A 14,986-nucleotide genomic window follows, 5' to 3' on the forward strand; every position below is an offset into this window, starting at 1 on the left:
TATATTCTATGGGAAAGGAAATTTTAGAAAGCTTTTACAGGTGATAAATACTCGTTGATTATTTATCAAGAATTATTTTCTATTCATGCGTAAAATCTGTTTAATGTGAAGTAACTATTAAATCATGGTAATAATATTTATTATTGAATAACACTAATTCGTGGTGGTAATAATTATTATATATTTATTATGATAATAGTAATTGATAATAATGACCTGATAACAATAATTATTAATAATACCCTGACAAGAATAATTAATAATAGTACCTAATAATGACTTGATAACAATAATTAATTAAAAAAACCCTTATTCATTACCTTGTTTATTCATTAAATTCAAATTAATTAATAATAATAATCAGCTAACAATAATTAATAATACTACCCTTATAGTAATTAATAATAATCAAAATCTGCTAAAATAATTAATAAAAACAATGACCTGCTAAAAATAATTAACAATAATAATGACCTGATAACAGTAATTATTAATAATAATAACCTGATAACAATAATTATTAATAATAGTGAAAGCTGATAATAATTAATATTTAATAATAATATTTATAATATTAATCTGCTAAAAATTAACATTTTATAATAATTGTCTGACATATTAATAATTATTATTATTGTTAATAATTTAAGAATAATCAAATTGGGTAATAATAATTAATTGAAATAATTAGATTATTATTATTCAATAATAGAAAATACTATACAATAAAAATAATTAAATTTAAATGGAAAATAAAAAAAGTAAACAGATAAAAAAGATTTTAATATTGGGAATACTAGTATATATTGATAATTATTTTCTATATTTGTAAAATTATAATTATTAATAAATAATAAATAAACGATAAATTTAGGTAATAATTAAACAAGTTATTGATCCTTAAAAATTATTTTTATTAAAATTGTTCTGAAACATTTTATACTCGAGGCAAATGAAGTTCATTTAGCAAGTTTATATACTAGTTGGATTACCGTTATTTCCTGAAAATACGATTTCAAACTAACTGGATTGAACGTCTGGTTGCAGTTTGTAGAAATTCACTTTACCACCGTCTTCATTTTACATTAAGAATATTAAGTTTTCGCTTTTTCCTTTCAAAAGTCAGTCTATAAAAATTTGATAGGTATATATTTGCGGACTATCAGATTTCAATTTCTAGTTTTAAGATATAATAGGGGATTTTAAATAAATTTAACGGAAATAGTAAAATTAAATGTATGTATTTACAATAATCGTTTATAAAAAAAAACATTACATTGGGAAAAATTGTAAAGTATTGAAATTTTATTTTCGTCTACTATTTGGGGGATTTTGATTTACTACAATTATTCTATGTATATGGCATTGTGTAGTAAAAAATGTATTTGACATTTTCGACATTAGATAATAATATGGCAATGCATAATAAATAATACTTTAAATGGAGTTTGCGATTATAATGGATAGTGGAAATGTTGAATTCTTATTTTTTTTTGTCGTATTATCTTCTAACGAAACCAGCATTATGGAGAATACTGTATACTCGTTCTCTGGGAATATCATCGGCATCACGATGGTTCACCTAAAAACAAAATAATATTAAAATAAAATAAAATATTCTATACAAAATTGACGATTTAGTTATTTTGAAATAAGTTTCTTATACAATTTTTTAAACAATTTTTTATATAATTTTTTTAAAACTAATAAATAGTTGTACCTGCATTTCTTTCCCCGTGAGCAAAGACTCTTTTGCCAGGCCAGCAGCAATGAGAGGATTTTTGTAAAAATCATTTCTCAATTCATTTGGTAAAGCGTCTTCCATTTCGGAATTAACGACAACCGCAGGATGACTGAACAAAGATGATGATCGTTCGATAATAAATTGCGGTGCAGCCAAGCATTCCCCTGCTATTAGAATGCAAATGATGAAAAGCTTTTGCATTTTATCTGAAATAAGTTTATTTTTTAATTAAATAACACTCTTAATAACATACAGAAAATGGTGCATCGAATGGTACCAACGATGACACACAGTAAATACTCTGGTACCAGCGAAAATACTCAAGAAATTTATTGGTACCAATAATATTACTCGTTGAATTTACTGATACCATTGATACCACTCAATGAATCCTCTGGTACCAGCAATAATAGTCTAGAAACTTATTGGTACAAATAATATTATTTAGTAAATTTATTGGTACCAATGATGGTGATGATGAATTTGCTGATACCATAGCAACCAAAGTTGATAAATTCTCTGGGACCAGCAATAATACTCAAGAAATTCGTTGGTACCAATCATATTTCTAAATGAATCTGCTGGTACCAGTAATGTTACTCATAAAATCTGCGGGTATCATTGTAACCAGTTGATAAATTCTCTGGTACCAGCAATAATACTCAAGAAATTTGTCGGTACCAATAATATTAATCGTTGAATTTACTGATACCATTGGTACCAGTAAATGAATCCTCTGGTACCAGCAATAATACTCAAGAAATATATTCATACCAACGCCACAGTAAATCTTCTGGTACCAGCGATATAACTTAAAATATTTATTGATACCAGCAATGTTACTCGTAAAATTTACTGCTATAATTGATACTACTTGGTAAATCCTCTGATATCAGCAATAATATTCAACAAATTATATTGGTATCAATAATCTTACTCAATAAATTGTATCAGCAATAAATTAAATCAGCAATAATTCTCAAGAAATTTATTGGTACGAATATTATCACTCAACAAATTTAGTTGATTTTAATTATGCAACTTAATAAATATTTTAGTAACTGTAATGCCAAAGAGTAAATCTTCTGGTACCAGCAATAGTATTCAAGAAATTTTTTCGAACCAATATTATTACTCGATAAATTTGTTGTCACCAATTATACAACTCAGTAAATTTATTGGTACCATTGATACAATTTGATAAATCCTCTGGTACCAGCAATAATATTCAAGAAATTTATTAGTATCAACAAAATTAATCATTAAATTTAATAATGCAATTAATAACACTCGATGAATCCTCTGGTACCAGCAATAATAGTCAAAGAAACTTATTGGTACAAATAATATTATTCAATAAATTTATTAGTACCAACAACATAGCAATCAGTTGATAAATCCTCTGGGACCAGCAATAATATTCAAGAAATTTATTGGTACTAATAATATTACTCATTAAATTTGCTGGTACCAATAATATTACTCGACAAATCTGCTGGTACTATTGATACTATTCGATAAATCATCTGGTACCAGCAATAATATTCAAGAAATTTATTGGTACCAATAATATTACTCGATAAATTTTTCGGTACCAATTATATAACTTGGTAAATTTATTGATATTATAGATACTATTCGATAAATCCTTTGGTACCAGCAATAATACTAAAGAAGTTCACTGATACCAGAAGAAATACTAAATAGTTTCTCGATACCAGTAATAGTACTAAAGAAGTTTTATTGTTACCAGCAATAATACTAAAGAAGTATAACGTTACCAGCAATAAAACTAAATAAATTTATTGATACCAGTAACATGAGTCGATAAATTTTCTGGTTCCATTTCTACAACTCGATAAATTGATTGCTACCAATGATAATACTTATTGATAAATTAACACTGTCACCAACGATACCACTGGAATAAATATTTGTTTAACGCTAGTCAAGCAAGTAATTAATTATTTTAATCAAATATATTTTCTTCTAAATTTGAAACTTTTGGACACAAAATTTACAAATGCTTCCAAATTTCTAAGTAAACAATGTTTACTATAAAATTTAAATATTTTTCTTTGTGCTTAGAAATAAAAAATGAAACTTTACATTATGTAAATGCTCTGAAGTAGAAATTTCTTCTGCACATGACATGTAATTTATTTTGTGTGGTTTTTATCATTTTTGTACTATTTCAATGGGTGTGAAAAGTTGAAATACGAGTGTAAAATGTAGTTGTCATGTCAGACAGTGTGTATACCATACAGTAGTGGTTACATTTTGCTGGCAAATAAGGAAGCGGATATGCCCTTGTCTCAAATTCTCTGCCAGCGAAAGGCAAGCAAGTATAACATCCTTGAATAATGCCTAACGAATGTTTGCACGTATTCAAAATTTGTACTTCTTTTGTTCATTCGGAAATTAAAACAAGTCTTAATTTACATTTATACATTTATTTTTATTACTTATTTTTATTAAAAATTATTATTCGAAAATTTATACATAGTCAAAACTATTTGTTTGAAAATTAAATCCATTCTTTTAATTGATTACAGTATGTTTAGAATTCTTAATAGAAAATTAAGTTCTTTTTTGTTTTATTACATTTTAGTTCTTTAATTATAACTAAAAAAAAACTTTAGGTAAAAAATTTTGTTTTATTACTTTTTGACTTCAATAGTTTTTCTCTAGTTTCTTTTTATTTCTGTTCTAAGTTCTCGTATTTCGTGTCATATTATTATGTGTCTATTATGCTATCGGAGAGAAAAATTCATTACGTATTATTTATTAATAAAAATGTAAGCCGCCACACGTCAGGTCTATACTCGTGGGTTTCAAGAGAAACTTTCTTTGCCTACGAAACTTGAATTTTATTTTTTTTAAACTAATAACAGACTTGATCTAAAAACTTTCTAAATCTGTTTGGGAATTACTTAATAATAAGCGCGTGACACGATCGAAATGAGGCTATAAAATTAGATCATATTAGATAATCGAAATTTGTCTTTTTCTTCAAATTATATTGAAGATTATCAATGTTTAAAACTTGTTTTTAATCAAAATCTGTTATTTCTTCTCTAACCGATGTTTTGAAGAATACATTTGAAAATCCCTTAGGAAATAATTTTTTCTGATTATTATTAATTAAAATTAATTTTCCCTTTATAATTAATTAATTACTCCTTTGAAATTAATTAATTTAATAATTATTCCTTTGAAATTAATTAATTTAATAATTATTCCTTTGAAATTAATTAATTTAATAATTACTCCTTTGAAATTAACTAGTTTAATAATTATTCCTTTGGGAAAAAAATTCTTCTGTAATTGTTCTCCTTTAAAATTAAGAAACAATTTTTTTTACTTTAGTAACAGGATGTAAAGAGTTTGTAAATTATTATTTTTTTTGGCGAAGGGGGATTCACTATAATTAACACTTGAAAATATTTCATTCATTTTGGTTCACAATATGTATGGCACACACTTTTCGATTATTTTTCGTGTCACTTTGGCGCAATGTTCGACTGAAACTCACCTAAAATATAAAAATTAAAAACACTGATTAAATTTAGAAAAAAAAATGAATCAATCTTCTTAGAATTAACTCCGGTGTGTATATTTGAATGGTAGGAAACTGAATGCACGATCCGTGACGGTGTTTCTTATATAGAAATCAGGTGGCCTGGCTCATATACCTGACGAGTTCAACTGAGATTATGCCTTAGATTCAATTGGTTGGTAGACCTAAGAGATATTTCATCTTGTTTCAAACGAAGGGCGGTTACCTTCTTGAAACTAAGTCAAGGGCTTTGCTTATGCTTTGTCAATCACGTACATTATCTTCTCCAGAAGCAATTTTTTTTTTATTATATATTTTCATTTTTATTATAATTTTACCCTTTGATGAAAATTATTTACATTTATTTTATTTATTTTTTCATTACATTTATTTTTGTAATAAAAAATTAATAATAATATTCATTTTATAACTCAAACGAAACAATTTTTTATCTCCACCATGATTCGTCTACTTGTTTCATTTCGCTTGTGAGAGAATTTTCGTGCCCTCTAGGCGGCAATTTGATAAACTGTATTGGCGCGAAATTCAAAAAATTGAAATATTTAATTCAAAAATTAATTTTAAACAATTTAATTAACAATATACTAATATAAATAATATACTTAATAATATACTTAATTAATAATTAAAGTTTTTTGAAAGGACCTTAACTTAAACCACTCTATTATCTATACTTAATTAATATATAATTAATAAATTAATAATATATTAATAATGGTATCAAAATAAATAATTTAATAAATAATTAAATTACTTAATTCGAAATACAGTCGACTCTCGATAAATTCAATCTCAAAGGACTTTGCAAACAAAAACTCAAATTACCAAGAGTTTTATTTATTGAATGCTTTCAGTATCAAAATTTTTTCAAAGCATCCGAAATCAACTTCAATTTATCAAGAAATTCTACTCATCGAAATTTTAATTATATCGAGAGATTACTATAATGGTTTCAATAATAAATTAAAAATAATAATAAAAATTCTTCAGTTCAAATATTTATTCAAATTATTTATTCAGAAAATTGTTTATTAGAACCGAGCAATTTTATTTTAATTAACTCTTCTTTTCTTTTGAAATAATTATTTTTTCAGACTCAATTTTTTTCTCTTGTAACAATTATTTTATATTTGTTTTATTATAAATTATTTTCGGTAGGAAAATAATTTGTAATAAAATAATATGTAATAATTATTTTGTATTATTTTATTATAAATTATTTTCGACAGAAAAATAATTTATAATAAAATAATACAAAATAATTATTTCAAGAGAAAAAAAAATTGAGTCTGAATTTATGTAATGAAAATATCAAATATCATCTTTAATCTTAATCGATTTATTAATACTCAATTTAATGAACATGATTATTCTTTAATATTAAAAAATATTTTGATAAAGGGAACATAATTTATTAACTTATATTAATTTGTTCGAAGTGTATCGCGAATATTTTGATACACAAAAATAAAATGTAGATATTTTTTTTTCTTCTTTGATTCAGAAAGAAATTAATCATCAAAGTGAATTTTGCTTACAAGACTTTTCACTTGATCGAAATCGAAAGGGATGGGAGAATGGATACAGTATCCGGGTCAATGTTACAACCTTCAGAGAACATGAACCGACACTTGAGCGGTTATCCTTGCTTGACAAAAGACGGAAGTGGGAAGTGTTTGAGGTTTAGATGGCTTTATATTAAATATATCAAAATTTTCGTCAAAAGTGATTTTATGTCATATTTGTCAGAAGTAATTTTTGGTATACTTGAGCAAAATTTCACATTGTGTGCACTTCAATAATTGTATATTTTCTCAAAGTGGAATTTACTTCTTTACAACTTTTATTTTTTCTATTTTTTGTAATTTTCTGACTTTATTTTTAATAAATTTATTTTTTATTTTTATTTTATTTTTCTATTTTTTATTTGTTTCTATTTTTTAATTAAAGAATAATTCTCATTATTTTCTAAGGGATTAAAGTAATCAATATAGTTCGTAGAGTATGAAAAGAATTTAAATAAAAATTATATTCGACAATTTTTGTTGAAATAAAGATAAAAAAAATTTAATTTCCGTAAGATTTGATAAAAAAAGGAATAAAGTAAACAAACTAGTAAAAAATTAGTAGTAAAAGTAGTAAACTTTAATAATTGAAAAAAATCACAAAAAAATGCCGATGAGAGTTTCTAAAAACAAGACAATTATTAGATAAAAAAAAATTTTATTACAAATCTCCAATTTAACATCACATGGAAAATAAGTTTCAGTACATTGTTTACGACGAGTTGAAAATATTTCAGTGGATATTACACATACTAATTTCCATAATCACCAGTTCTAAATAGAGTAAGATTTGAATTTTAAATAGTTTCGACATTCGCGAATTAACAATTTATTAACGAGTTTATTTCTGCTGGTGATACATAAAAAGTTTTCGTTATATACAATATATATATAGCACAAATTATTGTTGATTTTCTTTTTCTCAATTTTTGAATTTTATTTTATTTTATTTATTTTATTCTCTCTAGTGATAGTATTGGTAGGCGGGAGAGATTGTTTTTTGATAAACAGGTACATCAGCCTCAGCAACGGCTGGCGCGAGTGCTTTTCCCAATACTGGAATTGAGCCATGAACTTGTACATGATCCAAATGAGCTGTCTTGATGAGAGTTGGTTCTTGAATTGAGACACGTTCATATTTTGTCGCTGGCTCCACGAAGTCGACTTCTTGGAGTGTTTCAATGGGTCGACTCACCACAATTCGTCTCGTTGACACACGTTCACCGGTTGGCTCGGCGTCATCGGGTGCAGGTGTCACTGAAAGTACACGAGCACGAACATTGCCAGAGTCTTTTATTTCTCCGCTTGCTTTCTCACGATTGAAGTCGACCTTTGGGGAGGGAAAAAATTATTATTAAGAATTGAATCAGAATTAAATCAAATCAAAATTAAAATTAAAATTACAATTAAACAAAATTGAATTAAAATTAAATTAAGACTAGATACTTTTTAAAAATTACAAAAGCTAATTAAATAATTAGTCTGTTCGAAAATAATATACAAGTATTTCTTAATTATTAAGAGGAGGAGAAGTTTTCTTAGGTTCATACTTCTGTTACACCCCCACGAGCTGTAAGAAGTTCGATAAGTCTATTTTGATTGGAGATGCTTTCTTCAGGACTGTTTCTTATGCTAGGAACAACTGTTGATGATTCTGGAACAAATCCGGATGATTCATCCTGTGGTACTCCATTGGATCGAGCAATTACTTGAGGCTCTGCCGAAATTTTGTTGTTCTCCTGAAAAATAAAATTTAGAGCTTTTAAATTCATTGGTATAGGCGATAATATTCAAGAAATTTATTGGTACCAATAATATTACTCAATAAATTTGCTGGTACCATTGATACCACTCAATGAATCCCCTGGTACCAGCGATAATAGTCAAAAAATTAATTGGTTCCACTTAAGAAACTCGATAAATTAGCTGGTACCATTGATACCACTCAATGAATCCCCTGGTACCCGCGATAATAGTCAAAAAATTAATTGGTACCACTTAAGAAACTTGATAAATTAGCTGGTACCATTGATACCACTCAATAAATCCGCTGGTACCAATGGATGAATCGTCTGTTATCATTGATACCATTCGATAAATCCTTTGGTACCATAGCAACCAGTTGATAAATCCTCTGGTACCAGCAATATTACTCAAGAAATTTATTGGTACCAATTAAACGGATAGATAAATTCTCTGGTACTAAACATAAAAGCGGATTTTATTGCTACTATTGATAACACTAGATAAATCCTCTGGTACCAGCGATAAACCCCACGATACCAACGATGACACTCGATTAATCTAACGGTACCATACCAAAGTAATTAATAACATTCCGAATTACACCCTCGGTACCAATAATAAAACACGCTTTATCCATCATCACAATTCTAATTATATATCCAAAAATACAAACCTGTGCAAATCGTGCAGTTTGCAATAGTGTTTCGAACTGCTGCTGCTGTTGCTCCTGATGCTGTCTAAAAGCGAGCGCATCTCGAATCTGCGCCTGCTGAAACTGCGACTGAGCGGTTTGAATCTGATTAGTCGAAGCCTGATAATCACGTTGTTGAGCCTGTCGAATGAGTAAATCTTGCTGTTGAATAGCCGTCAATGGTGAATTGTATATTTGTCCAGTGCGAAATTGAGCACTGCGGAAATCCTCATTCTCAATGACGACAGATTCCTCCTCACTGCCTGGTTCTGATGCTGTAGCGGGTTTAGTGCCTCCTGATGCTGCTGGCGATGCTGCCGGTGCTGGTGTCGATGATGGAATAATCACTGGTACCGGTGCTCCTTGAATTGGTGCATGCGATAGAACAGGTGCAATTGTTAAATGAACGGGAGCATGAGCAACCACTGGGATTGTACTGGGTGCAAATGACGTTTGTGCACCGGCAGTGGCATAAGCGTAGGAATGATGAGCAAGGGGAATTTCTCCAGAGTGCAATGGTTGCACTACAGCTGGTCCCTTTTGCTTCTTCGAGGTTGGCTCATCTAACTCGACCAAAGCTGAGCCTGCTGGTCGAACAATCACGCGTTCCTCGATGTCGTAGAATTGCTTCTGAATTGCTGGTCGCCGCACCTGAGGGTCAAAGTCTTATTAACAAATTTGTTAGTCCAGTCAGTAATAAAAATCATTAATCGACTGACGTCGATTAATGATTTTCATTACTGACTGGACTGACTCGATATATTTCCTGGTACCAGTGATACCGCTTGGTGAATCCTTTGGTACCAGCTTTGATACCATACTTGAGAAACTTATTGTTACTAATTACGTAACTTGATAAATTCGCTGGTACCAGGAATAATAGTCAAGAATTTATTGGTAGCAATAATATTATTAGGTAAATTTACTGATACCATTAAAACTAGTTGACAAATCCTCTGGTACCAACATAAATAGTCAAGAACCTTATTGGTACCAATAATATTACTCGATGAATTTGCTGATACCATTGAAACCAGTTGATAAATCTTCTGGGACCAGCAATAATACTCGAGAAATTTATTGGTACCAACAAAATTAGTCAAGAAATTTGCTAATACAATTGATGGCACTTGATGAATCTTCTGGTACCAGCAATAATAGTCAAGAAGCTTATTGGTATCTACAATATTAGTCAATAAATTTGTTGGTACCAATAGTATTACTCGATAAATCTACTGATACTATTGAAATTAGTTGATAAATCCTCTGGTACCAGCAGCAATACTTCAAAAAATTTATTGGTACCATAAATAATACTTGATAAATGTGCTGGTACCAGTAATAATAGAAAGGTAATGAATAATTACTTCAAATTTACGAGTGGATACTGCGGGTTTAATGACATCAAGTTGCTTCTCGATGACTGCGGGATGCGCCTCGTAGCGTGTGATTGGCACTTGAGAAACAGTTGGTACGTGCTTGACGAAAGGAACAGCGGCAACGGCGGGAACGTGAGTTCTTGCATAGCCAACGTGATGAGCTTCAACATTGGCTGGAATTGCTGCAGGAGCTGTATATTGTAAGGGGGCAGTGTACTGTAGGCCAGCACCGCCGTAGGTTAATGGAGCACCATGACCTTGATATCCATTGACGTAGGTCACACCAGCTGGATTAAGATATGGCATTGTTATGGAAACACCCCCGAAGGCAACCTGCAGCATCGCTGCCAATATCACGAATAGTCTCATCCTAAAATTACACTATAATTATTTTTTCTATTCACTGTAATTAATTTATTAATTAGTAATTTAGCTTTTAATGATTAGAATATTAATATTAGTCGTAAATTTGTTGGTGACATTGGAGACAGTTGATAAAACCTCTGGTACCAGAATTAGCATTCAACAAAAATATTGGTACCTGGAATAATATTCGATAAATTCTTTGGTACCAGCAATATTATTCAGTATACTCATTGGTACTAATGATATTAGTCGTTAAATCCTCTGGTACCAGCGGTTTTAGTCAATAAATTCAATGGTACTAATAATATTAGTCTTTAAATTCTCTGCTACTGACGATAATATTCATCATGTTATTTAATGGATTTGCTAGTACCATCGTTACCACTAGATAATCCTCTGGTACCAGCAGTAATACTCAAGTAATTTATTGGTACCACTAAGATTAGTTGATGAATTTTGCTGGTAGCGAACGCACAAAAGGATAAATTTATTGCTACCATTTATATTACTAGATAAATTCTCTGGTACCAGTGATAATAGTCAAGAAACATATTAGTGCTAATTATCAACTCCACAGATTCGCTGGTAGCAAATACACAACGTGATAAATTTATTGCTACCATTGATAATGCTCGATAAATCCTCTGGTACCAGCAATAATACTCAAGTAATTTTTTGGTACCAATAATTTTACTCAATAATTTTGCTGGTACCATTCATGACACTTGATAAATCCCCTGGTACCAGCAATATAACTGAACAAATCCACTAGTACCAGCATTTTAACTGAATAAATTCACTAGTACCATTAATATTTCTGAATAAATTCACTAAGACCATTAATATAACGGATAATAGTGAATAAATTCACTGGTACCAGTAATATTACCGAAAAAAATTCACTGGTATCGGTAATAAAAAAGTTTTACTTTAATTATACGTTTATGTAATTTAATTGAAGATGTTAATTTTTTTCCTTTTTGGTTTTTATTAACTTATTGAAATTTGCATATCACGCTTTGATGATGTTTATGATTGGCTTTCGAAAAACTCGAGCGTTAAGAGGATCTCAACAGCCTCACTTTTGGACCGCGCCCTCTTTTTTTTGCGACGTGTCACTTTTACTTTTGATGCTATCACGATATTTATTCTTCAAGGTCGATTCTTTCTTCGGTAGATACAGAAGGTACAACATGTTAAATGGTGTTAATTTAATAATTCAACCACAGTGACTTTGTGATTTATTGTTAATGGCAATAAAATTAGTTCATTACATGAAAAAAATTCGCATTTCCTTAATAAATTTTTTTTTTAGCGTCAACTGTTTGATGAGACTTTTTACTGGACCGGAAAACAAATAAGTATTTATAATTATTAACAATTCTCAACTAATAATTTTTTACAATTATCAACTAGTAATTTTATGTTAACTAATAATAGTTTACAATTATCAACTTATAATTTTTTATTAACTAATAATTTTTTATCAACAAATAATTCTTTGGATTGTTAACTAATAATTTTTAGTAACTAATACTTCTTTGGGTTGTTAATTAATAATTCTGTATCAAGTAGTAATTCTTTGCATTGTTAACTAATAATTTTTTATTATCTAATAATTCCTTGGATTGTTAACTAACAATTTTTTATTAACGAATAATTCTTTGGATTGTTAACTAATATTTTTTTAATAAATAGTAATTTTTGTTAGCTAATATTTTTTTACAATTTACACTTATTAATTATAATGACTATCAATTAAATATTATATTTACGGTCCTTTATCAATTGAAAAAATCTCAAAGTGACCACTTAAGTAATGCTGTGTTCCAAATATTTTTTTTATCTGAATTCAAAGTAAATTATTAATACAGTGAAACCCCTATTACTGGGACAAATGAAACAATTATATTGTGTCTCAATAACAAGAGTTTCACTGTATTATACAATTGTTACATTATTTTTAAACAAGAAGAAATTTTTTAATTTTTTCTAAATTTTCAAAGTTTAAATATTGTTTCAATATTTTGTATTATGAAATAAGAATATTTAGTATATTTAGTTAACAATTTATAAATTTAATTCACTTATTAATTAATATTTCCAAAAGGTATTGTTAAATTTTTTTTCGAATATAATCCACTTTTTCGAAAAATCACAGGACAAAAAATTTCGATCACTTGCAACATTACATCACCGACACTATAAATTAATTAATAATAATTTTTAAATTTTTAATTCACTGTCCCATTGAAATAAAAACCCTCCGAAAAAATAAGCAGAAAATTAGTTTTCGAAAATTATCGAAAAAAAATTGACTCGTAATTCTGACCTGATTATGTGTAAAGAATCAAGGGTTGTGAGACAGTTGTTGAAAAACTCTTGCTTTTATGCAAGACGTTATAGGACAAGAGGGGCATCACTCCCTCCTACACTTGGGGGCCCCACCCGCGAAAAAGAACAAGGGCCCACCGGTTCGTTAAAAAGTGGGTCATTTATATTTCGCACAGTTAAAAAAAAAAAAAACAGAAAACGAAAACTATGCTGAAAGATTTTTGTTTTTTGCTTTGAGGGGGGGCTGATCTTTTTATCGTCGGACCCACCCGCCAAATGTGCACTTTTACACTCTAGCGGGGGCCTCTTTTTTCGCAATCACTATTATACAGGTATATACATGTTTACGATTGTTCCATTAGTCTTTAGGCTACCTTATATCTCGAGCAAAACCCGATAATCATACCTTGGGCGTTCACCATAAATCGTTTAATGATAAATGTTTATTATGTAGACACGCATTTGAAAAATTCGGTCCCCCTTTTTTTATAACCAGGCTTTTTTCACATTCTCATCATGTAATGAGACACGGTTGCAAATTTAAATTGCAACTACAATTATATTTCTTTATTATTTTTGTTATTCATTATTATTACTCTTATTATTATTATTATTCCTCTGATTTTTATGATTATTACTGGTTATTTTTTTTTATTATTACACCCAGAAAAAAGATAAATTTGATCCAGAGCCAACTTGACTTTTTATTTGTTTCAAATACATTTTATTTGGTGCAAGTAAAACTTTTACATGAACCAAGTAAACATTTACTCGAATCAAATAAATTTTTACTTGAATCAAATGAATATTTACTTAAATCAAAAAATTTCTCTTTAAGTGAATTAAATTTTATTTAAATCAATAATTTCAATATTTGAAGAAAATTAATTAATTAATTAATTAACTTAAATAAAAATTATTTTATACTAATAATAAATGTTAATTTGATACACTGGAAAAAATTATGGATTCAAATAAACGATTACTTGAGTATTATCAATTAAATATTTACTTGAATCAAACAATTTTTATTTGAGTCAATTAATGGTATTTGCTTTAAATACTGAAATTATTGATTTAAATACAATTTATTTGACTTGAATAAAAATTATTTGATTCAAGTAAATATTTTTTTATTATTTTTATTATTATTTTTTTATTATTCGACTCGAATAAAAATTTTTTGATTCAAGTAAATATTTATTTGACTCGAATAAAAATTATTTGATTCAAGTAAATATTTATTTGACTCGAATAAAATTTATTTGATTCAAGTAAATATTTATGTGACTCGAATAAAATTTATTTGATTCAAGTAAATATTTATTTGATAATAGACAACTAATCGCGGTTATTTGAATCAAATTAATTTTTTTCACTGTAATAAACAAGTAATTGGTTATTTGAATTGAATAAATATTTTTTCAATGTATTACTATTATTCAAATAATTATTTTTATCATCATTATTATTATTATTGTTATTATTATTTCTATTATTACTATTATTATTTTGTTTTATATTTTAATATTATTATTATTTCTATTACTATTATTACTATTATTATTTTGTTTTATATTT

The 14,986-nt window shown here is 27.9% G+C and overlaps 2 protein-coding genes across 2 annotated transcripts; both read right to left on the reverse strand.

Moving 5' to 3' along the window:
* Nucleotides 1-1,222: 1,222 nt before the first annotated feature.
* Nucleotides 1,223-5,436, reverse strand: LOC122512448. The gene is made up of 3 exons (XM_043628280.1): nucleotides 5,280-5,436; nucleotides 1,721-1,950; nucleotides 1,223-1,582 (listed from the first exon to the last, which is right to left on the reverse strand). The coding sequence occupies exons 2-3, from the start codon at nucleotides 1,943-1,945 to the stop codon at nucleotides 1,502-1,504; spliced, it is 306 nt and encodes a 101-aa protein (XP_043484215.1). The 5' UTR covers nucleotides 1,946-1,950; nucleotides 5,280-5,436; the 3' UTR covers nucleotides 1,223-1,501.
* Nucleotides 5,437-7,447: 2,011 nt separating this feature from the next.
* Nucleotides 7,448-13,553, reverse strand: LOC122512400. Its single transcript, XM_043628191.1, has 5 exons — nucleotides 13,404-13,553; nucleotides 10,694-11,075; nucleotides 9,309-9,977; nucleotides 8,440-8,628; nucleotides 7,448-8,219 (listed from the first exon to the last, which is right to left on the reverse strand). Exons 2-5 carry the CDS (start codon nucleotides 11,072-11,074, stop codon nucleotides 7,854-7,856), a joined length of 1,605 nt encoding a protein of 534 aa, XP_043484126.1. The 5' UTR covers nucleotide 11,075; nucleotides 13,404-13,553; the 3' UTR covers nucleotides 7,448-7,853.
* Between the last annotated feature and the right edge of the window lie 1,433 nt (nucleotides 13,554-14,986).

This window comes from Leptopilina heterotoma, unplaced genomic scaffold (genome assembly GCF_015476425.1).
Source record: "Leptopilina heterotoma isolate Lh14 unplaced genomic scaffold, ASM1547642v1 Lhet_99, whole genome shotgun sequence".
In the NCBI taxonomy this organism is placed as follows: Eukaryota; Metazoa; Arthropoda; class Insecta; order Hymenoptera; family Figitidae; genus Leptopilina; species Leptopilina heterotoma.